General features: G+C 38.7%; 1 protein-coding gene across 1 annotated transcript in view; it reads left to right on the top strand.

Moving 5' to 3' along the window:
• Positions 1 to 12705: 12705 nt before the first annotated feature.
• Positions 12706 to 14416, top strand: part of HFM1 (helicase for meiosis 1) — a gene marked incomplete at its 3' end in the record, with an annotated part of 40421 nt that continues 38710 nt past the window's right edge. The window contains 2 exon segments of the mRNA XM_084211299.1: positions 12706 to 12801; positions 13102 to 13223. Coding sequence (XP_084067425.1) covers positions 12731 to 12801; positions 13102 to 13223 — 193 coding nt within the window. The 5' untranslated portion in view covers positions 12706 to 12730.

Raw genomic sequence — 14416 nt, 5'->3', positions numbered from 1 at the left:
GGTGGGGGGTGGGGTTCCTCTCTTTTCCAGTATTTCTGTAGATATTTCTTGAGGGTTGTTATGCTTAAAATAGAAATTACTTGAAACACTGTAATGTGAATTGAAATAACATAAGTAGCAAGCTCCTGCCCTCAGTTTAATATGAGGATAGAGCTTTTTTAATCCTCTCCAAACACATGGCAAACAATTCCTTGTATATACCCTAGAAATGCCATTTTGTGCAAATTTCAGTTTTCTGTGACTTAAGATACATGCTGCATACTGTCTAGCTATATAAATCATCAGGGGAAAGTTGGCTTGTTTTTATGACAATAGCAAATAACGTTGCTGAGATTTTTCACTCTTAATGTAAAACTAGGAAAAATTTGGATTATGCAAAAACACAACTGAAACTTTAAAAAATCCTGCACCTAAAAAAATCTCATTTTAATGCCTTTTTCTGAATGAATTAGAAATTACTGAAGTACTGTTGAAGCAAAGCCAGAATCTACTGAATTTTCACCATAATAAGAATATTCCACTTGAAGATAACAACTTGGCCCAAGGTTTTTATGGAAGTCTCAAAACAACTGGATGTTTTAAAACAGAAGTAGTCTAAAGCATTGGGATTTTACCAGGTTGAAAAATCTATTTTTTCAACCTGCTTTAGGTGGAATGCACTGTTTTAATTTCTGTCTCATTTTAACTTCACTAGCTTTTACTTACCTGTCCTGTCAGCAATGAAATATGGTCTTGGTCTGGAGAACAGATTTCACTCTATCCTACTCCACCATATTGTTTGAAATAGTCTTCAGCAGAAAAAAAAGGGAGTTTTAACAAATTAAAGCACAAACTCCTCAAACATCATCTTGAATCTGTACCAAATTGTCCAGATTTAAAGAAAAGCCAACCAAACTGCCTAACATTAGTATCATGTATGGTAAAATCTTACACTGTGATTATGATGCCAGTGGGCTTCCCAGAAATCAACAAAGGAATATAACCATTAGAAGTTACAACCATTAAAAATAAAGCTATGCTTTATTACCAGAGAAGTGAGGTGGCAGTAACAGGGAAATCAGTCTGAGTCATTGATATTCCTTTTTTTGCAGTGACACATTGTAAAACTGTTTAATTGGCAGGAAAGTAATGAGGTAAAAATGCTGATTTCAGGCTGAATGTGCAGCAGTGGTAGTTTCACAGGGGAAATTGCGCTGCTGTCTCGTTCCCTAAGATAATTACTGTAGATTAGTTTATGCTCTTAGAATGATATGTGCTAGTACATGTGTGTGCTTATGTTTCTGGGCTTCCTGTGTATGAGGGTCTCTGTTTAGTGCTGGAGGCATGTTTCATGCCCTCAGTGTCAGATAAAAAGGACCAGGTGACATACAAGCTGTGTTTTCAAACCTTGAAAGAGACACAATGCACACCCGTGAGTTAATGACAAATTCCCTTTAGTCTTTGGGAAACAGATGAAAGAAGCAGTAGTAACAACCTTGATTGAAAGCTTGGAACACATTTGGAGAAGTAGGAATTTACTTTTGAAACATGAAATACCTGTAAGTAAATGTAACCAGAACTTTCTTTTGGTACTGACCTAGGCAGGTGCTGCAGAAGCTGGGGCTTCAGGGTCCAGATGCCCCTCTCAGGAGGCCCTGCCACTCTTAGAGCTGTTTCCTATGTTCAGGATAACTGCCTTATGCCTCTGCTCTCCCCTGGCATCTGGAAAGCAGTGGTTGGAGCTGCCTTGCAGAGCTTTTGGCTCTGACTGGTAACATGACAAATATGTGCTCTAAAACGGCATGATTTCTGGGCTTTGTCTTAACATTTTAGTGCATTTCTCTTGCTCACATTCCAATTTTTATTTTTAAAAATACTGTACATTTTAGTTAATTCTGTAGATCTGTACATTTAGTTAATTCTGTACTTTGTGCACAGGTGATAAGGATTATTCCCCATACATATAGAGTAGCTATGAGGAACACCTTTTTTGTGATTTTTTTTCCTTTTTTTTTTTTTCCTGTTAAGAGGAGATTTATCCTAACGCTTTGTTTTCCTTGGTACTCCTGCTGTTACCACTTCTGTTGCCCAAGGAAATGTTTCTACCTCAAATCCCTCTGCTTCCACGGTCTATGCGCAGACTGTGAATTTAGGCCATAGGTCACACTTTGGAGAAAACAGGAGGGTGGAGGGAAAAGGAAAATTTACAGGTCTCAAAAAGGGGGTGACTCAGTGAACTTTAATGGCTTTTTGCACGAAGCAGCTCAGGTTGGGAATTTCTACAGCCTCCTTGGTCATACCATTCTGGCTCTGTAAAGTCAGAACAAAGAGCTAAAACAAGGAGACAGGAGGTAGATTTATTTTTGTATATGTATAAATAAAAATACTGTCTGAATAGCACGAGAATTTTATCTATCAGCAACTTCTCATCAAAGAAACCAAGACTTTTTATGAAAAAATTTATTTTCACATTGGGTATTTTGTAGTCAGCTTATGAAGGCCAAATGTTAAAGTAATTTGCCTAGATGTTGCAAATTTAGCTTGTTTAACAGGAAAGCATGACACTTAAGTACAAAAAAGTAATGAATGGCTATTAAACCCTTGAAATTCACACTTTATAACATTTAGCAATGCTAAAGCATACTAGTTTTTTGAAAATTAGTATGACTTGCAGAAACATTCTGTTAAAGCATGGGTTTTTAATCTTTAGTTTCTTTCATACTAAATTAAACAGTTTAAAGACTTATATAAAATCCACTCCTGCAATTCAGTGTTATTAGCATGAGAACAATTTTTCACTTTTAAATAGTGATCTTATTCATAGCAGGTATTTGGTTCCCAGATATAGTGGGTTCAATTCCTTTGCATGAAATAAACATTTGGACAAAAGCACAAATGACTGTATTCTCTTGTAGCTAGGGGAATGCAGTGATTTGGTTAGGGGGAAGTCTCACAAGTCTAAGGTGATTTTCCCGAGTCAAACAATGGTATTGGCACATATGTGCTCTTTCTACATAAGGTTTAATTATTCCATACAACTTTAAATGGTTTTACCCTCACAGAGCTGGTACAGGCTTCATCACAAAACCCAATAACGGAGTAACTGGAGCTTTCACTCATGAGATGGTAGATGTGGACTGAAATCACTTCACAGAAAGGGAGGGGATCTCAAGTGAACACTATAATGCTGTTTGGTGAAATGAGAAGGGAAAACCCTACCATACTTCATAGTGCTGGGCTAGACTTAATAAATTCCCAAGTCCTCTTTAGAAATACAGAGGAAGCCAGGGCTTTCAATTTTCTACAGAATGTTTCAGCAGAAAACACACATACCACCTTCCAGAAGAAGACTCACAAAACTGTCAGACCATTATGATGCCCTGAATTCTTCTGCAGACAAAGTCCACTAATCATTCCATCTATTCTTTGTGCATTTAAATGTATATGTCCTCTTCTGAACATCTTAACCCAAAATTTACCAATAGGTCTGTATGGTCTGAATTAATACATGAAAGGGTTGATTAGTGAATAGCTGGACTAAATATGCAAATTACAAAGTTTTCTTTGAGGCTTTTTATGAGATGATGTTTTAAAAACTTTATCAATGTCAACATGTCAGACTGCATTTCTCTGTGAAATCTTGAAACTGCTCTTTCATCTATGTTGTAAACACATCAGCAAGTATGTAGAATGTCTTGACTTTGAAATACTGTCACCTACTTTCTGTATCGTTGTCAGTAGTCAGCTTGTTATGAAAGTGTTTCATATCTAACTCTGTTTCTTTTGGTAGTGTGTCGACATACTGCATTTTTCAGCTGTGCTCCTTGCTGCCTCTTCCATTTTTATCAAAAATTCTGTGTGACAGAAGTTTTTCTTTGCAACATGTTGATATCTCAGGTTCTCCACTGTCACCAAAGCAGTTGTGCTACTTTGAGGATAAGTTGAGTCTGTGTAAACCATCTTCAGTGTTTTGTGCCAAAGTGCAATGGGATTTGTACTCAAATGTTTTTGTGATGATGAGAAGTCCCCAAACTTCAGTCATTGTCTTTACTTCTTAGTTTGCAGGTTTCCCAGAATGCGTTCTATTTATTACTGTGCCTACTCCTGAGATGCTCAGCTGTTTGGAGTCCACAGTTTGCTTGGAACAAACCCATCTGGTGATGGACAAGTTCTTAAATGTGAGTGTACTAAGACATTCTATTCTGCCATTTCTTATATAATTTTTTGTTTTGTTCCGGGGTTTGTTTCCTGAATATATTAGGAACAATTGCCTCAAGTGCCCCAACTGGAATCTGAACATCTGTATTTAGTTACTGCATTCCAAAATGTAATTCACTTACTACTTTAAATTTTTGAATTATACTGTTTCACAAGGATTTTCAGTTCCAAAATACAATACTGCTGGAATTTACAGTAGTACAAATTTGGCTGAATTGGAAAAAAATATTCTGTTCAAATGCCTTTGAGACTGTGCAATGGAATTGCATAGATGTGTAGATGAAGGACAGTGAACCTATGGACTGTGATGAAGTACTGAACAGATAACCATAGAATCCTTTAGGTTGGAAAAGACTTTTGGTATCATCAAGTCCAACTGTTAAGCCAGCACTGCCAAGTCCACCACTAAACCATAACCCTAAGAACCACGTTTGCAGACATTTTACATTCCCCCACAGATGGTCACTCCACCACTTCCCTGGGCAGCCTGTTCCAATGCCTGCTAATCCTTCCCATGAAGAATACCCAATCCTGTCTGGTGCAGCTTGAGGCCATTTCTTCTTATCCTAATATCAGATACTTGTGTCAATCTTGTGTGTTGAATCTTGCTGCATCTACAAGGGTACAAAGGTCATCATGTTGAGTTCCTATATCAATGTGGTTCCAGTGCTGTAAAACACAATTTCCTGGTATCTGATATCAGTCAGGAGGGTTGACTTTTGTCCGTTCCATCATCTGCAAGGATGCACAATGCTTCTGTACTTGTACTTTCTGTTGTGCATTACTTGCACTGCAATAATATCCTAATGATCTCAGGACTAGACCACCTTGTCTTGTACCTGTGTACAAGACACACAGTTTTGCACTTAACATTCTTATGATGTATCAGTAAATATATTACTAAGCATTGAATTAGTAAATTTAAAATCATAAGGCTTAAGGCAATGATCACAAAAGTTGAAACAGGGAGAAAATATAAACTTTGAAGAATGTATGCTTTCTATCTTAATGCAAGGAGAATAAACTTCATTTTTGAAGAAAGATCAGTGCATGAACTTGTTTCCTCCTCTATCAGTATAGATCACATTCCTGATAACTAACATATCATAAAGAAACATTTTCTAGTAATGGTATGTTTCAAAACCAGGTTGACATGAACCAGAGATCAAACAAAATCTGTATACACGGACCTACTTTGAAAGAGTGAAGGATCTGTAGGGTGTTCAGATCATATAGTCTGCAGAAATTTAATTGGCATATTGTTGCTGTTTAACTTAAAATGCACAGCATAGCTACAGTATGGAAGAGTATTAGAAATAACTGAGTAAGTAGGCTGTCATTCTAGGAAAGACAGTTTCAAATTAATGGAATTATCTTTGGAATACATATGTGTCTTAGCCCTGACTACATCAAGCCGTTAATCATACTGGCTGGACCCCCCACACTTTGCATATGGATCACACTGCTGCTTCAAACACTGTTTGTGGTTGAGTTGTTTTATTCCACCTTAATCAGTATAAATTTAATAATTAGGGAAGGCAGAAAGTGATGATTAAGTTTTCTAGAAATCTTTGGATGAGCATTTCAAAGAGAACAGTACCTAAAATGTTTCTTTTTCTTTTTTTTCCAAACAAAATGGAGCAGACACAAAGCCAAGAAAAAAAATTCCCTTGAGGAGGAATCAGACACATAGTTGGTAAGTGGCCATAGTATCATGGCTTCCTCAAATCATTGTTTGCCAGAATACTAAACCGCATTTGAAAAAATATAAACTTTCTTGATGAATAAAATGCTATGTTTAAAACAAAATGTATTCTAAAAATTCATCATATATCAGACCTGTATTTTCAAAATTCACAAATTTTCATCTGTTCCTTGACTACAGACAAATATTTATTTTTTACAAATGAAAAAATTATTCTAGGAAAATAATCTATAGATTTCCTAGCACACTTATCTATTTCAAGGAAGAACTGTAAAAAAGTGTTACTTTTCAGGAGTTCTGAATATTTTTAAATTATAGAATTATAATTTCCAATCCAAAGCAAGAAATCTTTCTGACAGGAAACATTTTCAAAGGGCATGAACCATTAGATGATCTGGATTCCAGATGTTAGCTATATAGCTGCAAGCAGAATTGATTCATAATAATTTAAAACAAAAAGCTTAAAAAATAAGATCATTTGTTGTATTTCTGTTGAGAGCTGGCTTCAACAAAATAGTTCTAGCTTAAAAAAATCCATTTCATCTCTACCTTTAAAGAAGTATATTGTTGGAATTGATAAGATGAAAATAGCCAGATATTTTCCAAAACAGCGGCTGCAGACATAACTTACAGATTTGTCATCTGTGCAAAAGCAGACTCCACGGACACTTTTCAATGAGACATTTTTGTTTCATTTTTAAGGGAAGCAGCAATGACTTGGCTCCTAGGAGATGCATTGCAAGAGAGCAAATATCACTACAGCATTAATCTAATTTTCTTTCCTTCTGTGAATGTCTTATTTCATCAACTGAGCATTTGCATTAGATAAACGGGAGTTGTAAAGTATCAGCTATGTGAACTATTAAGTCTATACTCAATATGATATCCCCTTTGTCTATGTGCAAAATTGCTAATGTCTCTAATTAGTATAGGACATAAAATAAGTGTGTGTATGTGAGAAGATTTGTTCAGGGTGGGCTTGTAAATGTGGAATGTGCTTGTTTTGTTAATTTGAAGCATGAACATAATACTATACATAGTGAAAATAGTTCTTGGTTAGCCTGTTCCGGAGGGTTCATCTCTTAAGCGTTAAAAAGAACCCCAAAACGTATATGGGTAAGAAACTGAAAAAGAAAACAAAGGTAAAAAAGTACAGAAAAGAACACTTTCTCCACCTCACCATGGAAGAAACCCCAAACAATAGTGCTAAAAATATTTTCGTTCAGCCCCACAAAAATCCAAGTTCATGAGCTAAACTTGCGGAGCAGCATCTGCCGGGGCACGGCCGAGCGGGCTGGCGGCAGTGCCCTGGGAGCCGCGCTGCTGCCGCGCCGGGCCAGCCCCGGGGCGGACACGCGGAGCGGGACTGCCGCGGCCCCGCGGGAACCGGAGCGCTCCCCGCGCCCGGCCCCGCCAGCACCCGGGCACGGGAGGCACTGCAGCTGCCACTAATCTGCTTATTCACCTGCTTTCAGTTTTTGTAGGGCTAGTGCAGCATCCGGCCCACATTTGTAAATCCTACATTTAAAAATGTTGGTGTAAATCCACCAAAGCCAACGTGATAAAATGGAAGGAATCTCCCTTTTCCCCACCTAACTAGGTAACTTCATTTTTGCTGTATTTCTATTTTATTGGAAAAGGTTACAGGTGCAGATATTTTTTAATTATTTTTTAATTATTGAGTTTTACAATTTCTTTAATTACCTAATGATTACAACCACCTCAAGCACTGATAAAAATAAGTTCAGGGGTTGCCTGTGATTTCATGCCTTCTAACATTTCCCAGTGATTTCTGCCATGAGGAAAGGTGCTTTTTAGAGACCAGTGTTTTTTTTGTGTCTCTGAAATTGTGGATAAAGCTCACCAAGCTCAAATTGTGGAGAGAAGTCACCATCGATTGTGAGCTCACTTACATGTTCCTATTTTCTGCACTTAATTTACTGCTGATTTGTTCTGTTTGTAAGTTCTGGAGAAAACTGAATGTTCTAACAGCTCTGTATTTAGCAAGTATGAGAATTATTCTGTTCTCATATGGATCACTGACCAATGTCTGGTGTTCATGATTTTCTAGTTGTGTTGCTCCAGAACATGCAAGTTTATGACTTAGTATGTGATCTCCGTGAGCTGGAAAGACTCAAAACATATGGCAGATCAGATGTTAGGCTTGGGGAAAATCAAAAATTAAACTGTCTCAGAGCAGTTGAGAGACTGCTTTGCTATATATTTTATGTGATTTGTGTGTGTGTTGAGGGAGATGTCATCTAGGGAAAGGAATTGAAGAAAAAAATAGCTTTAAAAAATGAACTGTTTGTATTATGGCTTTAAACATTAAAGTCTGGTCAGCTAAAAGCAGATGTTGTGAACTAAGATGGAAACTTGCCCGAGGCCAGAATCAAAGAAGGCATTCACTAATAGTAAGAAGGAAAAATGCTTTCTGGTTTCAGAATTTATTGTAAGCAAAAAAATGAATGCTTATTGCATGCTTATGCACAAACATTTTCCCACTTTTATTCAGATTACTGAGTAAGACTGATGGCTTCAGAATCTAATTTCAGACAATGGGTTCATTATCAATCCTGATTGTATTCTAAGCTCCTTATAAAATCTTTTGTTATTCCGTGCTGGCCAAGATCCCGTCATGTTGGAAGTAGGAATGAAGTGCTTCTCACCTTTGGCTGTCTGCCCAGTAATTAGATGGGGAGGTAGGTTAAAGCATCTAAATGCGTGGTATAAAAATTGGAATATTGTAATATGACACAATTCTGATGCAAGTCTTTTAAAAGGAAGAATAAATAAAGGAAAGACATGAGTATACACTAGATTGTAAAAAGAAACATAATATTTCTTGCATTGACCTGGGTCTTAATTGACCTGGGCTAGAACAACGCATTAAGTAAATATACACAATGTCTAAGAATTTGAAATGGAAAGTTAAAAATTAATGTTTTCAAGAAAGAAAAACAAAAAAAGTTGATTAAATAAAAATTATTTATGTTAAAATCAATCAATATTTGAGAAAATATTCTCCTTTTCATCTATTTATGTATGAGGAAATACATATTTACAGTAGCTGCCTCTATAGTATTTGTTGAATGTCATGAAGCTTTGAACCAGCTAAAAATTTAGACTTTCTTAGACAGTTGTGCCATTTATTTAAAAACTGCTAGTTCAAACTGCTGTGCTCTAATGGCAAGTCCAGAATTTTATGTTGCAGTATTTCAGGGAAGAGCAGGGTAAACGACCTAATTCTGCATTTTACAAATATTTTATCATATTGTTTCAATTCATATAACTTGAAGAATTTTGTTGTACCACTTGAACAGCAAGGTGGAAAACCTTATTATTTTCAAAAATCCACTAAAAGGATCAATATTTTTGCTTTCTTTATTTCTTCCTGCAAGAGTAATTTTCCTGAGTTTTATGGCTCAGGAATCAGCTGCCTTTTCTAATTTACATCAGGGTTGAAGTGAGTAAGGACTTCTCAAGAGAGTAATTCCCAATAAATCCATGCTCGGACAAGCTCTAAATCCAGCACCAGTGGCGCGTCTGCACATTCCTCTCTGGCAGTTTTTATGGGGAATTTAGGCCAGTTCTTTCCCATCAGAGGATCTCGAGTAGGGGGCTCGTCCGGCGCTGCTCCCGGGCCGCCCCTCACAGGGCAGGCAGCGGCCCTGAGGCGGGCCCGCGCCCTCCATTTCGCCCCGGCGGGACCGCCGAGCCCCTGAGCGGCGTGGGGGGCCCTGAGGGGAGAGCGGGAGCCCCTGAGGGACCGCCGGGCCCCTGAGGGGACAGTGGGAGCCCCTGAGGGGAGAGCGGGGGGCCCTGCGGGGACAGTGGGAGCCCCTGAGGGAGCGCCGGGCCCCTGCGGGGAGCGCCGGCCGCGCACAGTGCGGGGGAGGCGCGGCCGCCATCGCCGCTTCCCGCTGAGGCGCCTCCAGCGCGCAGCCCCCGCGGCCGCCATTTAGCGCGGTAGACGCGGCGGAAGGCGCTGTTGGTGAGGCGGGAGCCGCGGCGTTCTCGTTCCTCGGTGGAGGGAGCGGGAGCCTGGCCGTGAGGGGCCTCGCAGGCCCGGAGAGCGGCGCGGTGAGGCGGGGATGCGCTCTGCGCCGCCGGAGCGCCGGGCGCTTGTGGTTTGTTTGGGTCAGCACCCTTAAAGGTTGTGACCTTCACTTTGGGCCCCTCGAGAGAGCGCTATTATGAAATTAGTGTACTGAGGAAAGGATTTGTTTTAGGAGGAAGGTGAAAAGTAAAGTGGCTTCAAATCTGAGCAAATTCCCTCGTGGCCTGCAGCGTTTGTAATAAGGTGTTTATTAAAGCAGACACATGAGAGAGGTCTTTGCTCCCAGGATTTAGCAAACGCCTCTCAGTAAATGTGATTCGGTGGTCTGTGCTGCTCCTGCGAACACCTACTCCCTCATTCTGCCATCTGGAATATTCATTTCCCCTGCAGAATCCAACAGCACTGAGCGTGTGGAAAAGACACTTTGTTTCCTGGTCATCTTGGAAACGTTTTGGGCTCCTCCACTTCCACGCCTGCCTTTTTTTCTTCTTTTTCTTTAAAAGTCAGAGAGACTTTTCACTGTTTCCCAGGTGGAACAGGTGGGTGAATGCAGAGCTGCATAAAGGAGTGTGTTTCTTTTAGATTTCCAGTCTTGTAGAATGACCACGACATCTCCTGTTATTTTTATTTACATAATCAAGCAATTGGGATTGATTGAGCTGGTCAAGGAAAAAATTACGCATAGAGGGCAGAGTAAGGCCCCAGGAGATCAAACGTAGTGCATAACAAAGGCTGCTTAAGAATGGGCATCATAAATCCAGACTATTTAAATGGAAGTAGCATAATCACATTTGATGATTCCCCTCCTGAGGTGGGAAAGCCATTTCATACAGGTGTGCAGTATTTGCAGCTCCTTGTAGCTGATGGAACAGGGGTTATTCACTTGGATAGGCACTAACACAGATTATTACTACTTCAATAGCATCTTGATTAGTGCTCCTCACAGATACTTTCTGCTGCCACTACTGATTGCGAGCCTGAGAGTTCTTGCTGGAGATTACTGACACTAAAAGCATGGAGTCAAAAATGAAACACCTTTGTTAGATTTATCAGTGTGATTTCTAAATTCTGTATTTATTAATGTGAAGGGGAAAGTGCAAAACCTGGCAGTGGGGGAGTGGCAGAAATTGGCATATGTGGTACTGCAGACTTAGAGTGGGTAAAAGGGGCATTGACAGATTTCTTGTTTGAAGTTCTTCACTGTGTTCACAGATAGTTTTGATTACATGCTCTGTATTCTGGTATTGTGAAATGTTTCCTTTTTTTAAAATTTGAAACCTCTCTCTACAATATTTGAAGGTATATAGATTCTGTGAAAGAAAAGTACTTTTAAAATTTTTGATTCACAGCCAAGTCTACAGTAATTAACTAAACCTGAAGCCTATTTGCAAAGCATTCTTAAAGATCCTTGTCATATATTACTAATGAGATACTGGACTACAAAAGTGCCACCTTTGGTTTTTTTCTCTGTAGATAAAGAAGAAAGCTTTGCTTTGTTATTTTACCTCCAGAGTTGGCCTTTATTGAACTTTATAAATTTAATTTGTATTTTACCATTTGTATCAGTGAGTCTCAGGTTTTTGACTCATGAAATCATCTGCGTTGTATTCTTTTAGTAAGATCTTTGCTTTTTAAAGTTGTCCTCAAGGAAAATTAAGAGCTGTAAAACTTCTCAGCAGAAAGGCATAAAGAAGCATTTCTAAGGCCTACAGATGATGCTAAATGAAAAACACTGAAATTAGCTGGAGTATTTTTAATACTGATGTATACAATAAATAATTTAGAAATAATCTCTGGTCCTGATGTTTCAGAACAAACCTGTTAACAACTTTAAGGTGTTGGGCCCATACTCCAATTATCCAGGTAAGCAATTTGCATGTATGTTTTAAAAAGTCTAATTTGCTTGGAAATTAAAATAATTTTTGGGGTAGCAGTATGACTTTATTTTTTTAGATAACAGTATAATTTTATTTTGCAAAAACTTGACAGACTGTGATTATAACAAAACAATTGGAGGAAAAAAATATTGGCCGCAGTTGTATAAAATAATCACAGGATATGCTGGGATGGAATGGACTCAAGGGCCATCAAGTCCAACTCCTGGCCCTGCACAGGACACCCCAAGGGTCATGCTGTGCCTGAGAGCATTGTCCAAACACTTCTTGAACTCTATCAGGCTGCTGCTGTGACCCCTGCCCTGGGGAGCCTGTCCCAGTGCCCAGCCACCCTCTGGGGTAAGAGCCCTTCTCTAATGTCCGTTCTAAACCACCCCTGACACAATTCCAGGCCACTCTCTTGGGTCCTGTCACTGGTCACCGCAGAGAAGAGATCAGTGCCTGCCCATCTCTTCCCCTCATGAGGAAGTTGAAGAATGTGGTGTGTCCCCTCAGTCTCCTCTTCTCTAGCCTTCTCTAGGCTGGATTTTAGCATTGTTCTTAGAATTTAAATACTTGAACATAAACTTTATCTGGATCTTCACTCCTACCCACTTTTTCTTCCCAGATATGTCATGATAGTAAAGGTTGCTTCAACTGCTGCCTTACAGGGCTTTTTTAGCAGAAGCAACAGGAACTACATTTTATCACGAGAGAGATTCTCTATTTGAAGAAAGATTAAGAATGCAGTCAAGAGCTCTAAAAGAAAACAATATAGAAATTAAATATTGACACAACTAATAAACATTGTGTTGCTTTAGACAGGTTCAATTTCAGTTTTGCATTTTCTTGTGTGGCCTTTGCAGACTAAGAGACTTCACGTTTGATCTAAAAATGTTCAACTCTGCAGACATGGTCTTTTCACTGGATAATTTATTTTATGAAAAACCAGATATGAGACAAAGGTAAATCTTTATTATTAGATATATATAATTGTTTTCCAAACAGAATCATTTTGCAGCAATATTTTTTCTTCTGACTCACTTTTTCACCCACTGATAGAAATGTGGGGCTAGAAATTTCTGGTTCCATAACCCATACTTTGAAATGTTTCTCCAAGCACATTCAACGATGCAGGTGTATCTTAGGGCCATAAGAAATAAGGGTTAGCAGAAGTTAGCTTATTTATGACTAGTGATTTTGAGCTAATTGTTGTGGAGGGGCTTAAAAAATGCTTTTACCTCACATATGTGTGTTAAAAATAGGTGTCTGGAAAATGAAGATTGTAAGACTTGGTTTATTGCACCTGCTCCAGCTATTGCTGAAATTCCAGCTGCAGAGGAGTTACAGAGGGAACTGGAAAAAAGCTCAGCGAACACTCCTATGGGTAAAGTATCAGAGAATAGAATCACAGAATCATTGCAACAGTTGGAAAAGATGTTTAGGATGATCAAGTCCACCCATAAACCCAACACTGCAAAGTCCAACTAGTGTCAGACCATGTCAAGTATTATTTGATGTTGATATTAAATTACTCAACAAATAATTAGTGTGACAGATCATTCCTCTTTTGCTGTGAAATATGAAATATTCTAGGTATGCAAGTAGAGACAAAGAATGTATTTGAGTTGAGAAGGATGGTGTTAGATGTGCCAGGAGCATAGGAGTCCTCTTTAGGGATAAATACGCCACAAATTTGCTGTGAAGAAGTGTGCATGGTAAGAAGTATAATCAAAATTTCATTTACTGCACATTGTTTCATGAGGCATTGTAACACAGTGGGAAGTGGCTGTAAGAGCATAATGTTGTCACATGGATCTGATGGCCTGTCTGCCACCCAAGGAACAGAGAGTTTATATGACACTCACTTTTTTCTTCCTTTTTTTGGGGCTTTAATCAAATTGATCAGGTGGCCAAATTTGAATCTGATCATTAATTGCTGCTAAGTGGCATATATTCCTAGACATTCAGGATTAACTTAAGGAAATTTATTTTAAAGAATGCCATTGCTTTATCTCTGTCAACTAGATTTGTGCATTTCTTAGCTGCTGTGCTGATTTATAATAGTCTCTATTTAGGAATTTTAGTAAAACAGAAGGTGGGGTTTTTTCTGCTTTATGCAAGAATAATTCCATTAAGAGCTGCTTATTCAAAGAAGCTTTTTGATGTTTGTAGAATTGAAACTGTTGGGGTTGTGTCACAAACAGGGCATTGTAATTTTGAGTTTCTGGATGGATAACATTGAAATTAAGACAGCAAAATAGAGTTGTTATCTTGTTGCATTTAGTTGCTTGTTTCTGTTTGTGCCTTTCCCTTCCTGCTGCCGACAGCAGTGCTTGTTGGTCTGGTCAGCCAGATCAGGACACTGATTCTACTGAGAATTAACCCTGCAAAACCTTGGTGATAATTAACCAAGAAGGTTAAGAAACTAGCCTGTCACTAACATCAGCAACCAGTTCTGACTGTTGAGATTGCAGTGTTTATTTCAGCAGGAACTTTGTAGTAGGAACTTCAAGCTTGGTCATTGTGTCATTTTTTTTAAAAGACCATCTTTATGTTTCTGGCACAGGGTGAAGAATT

Source organism: Fringilla coelebs, assembly GCF_963513975.1.
Source record: "Fringilla coelebs genome assembly, chromosome: 9".
Classification (NCBI taxonomy): Eukaryota; Metazoa; Chordata; class Aves; order Passeriformes; family Fringillidae; genus Fringilla; species Fringilla coelebs.
This window is presented reverse-complemented; position numbering and strand designations above follow the sequence as displayed.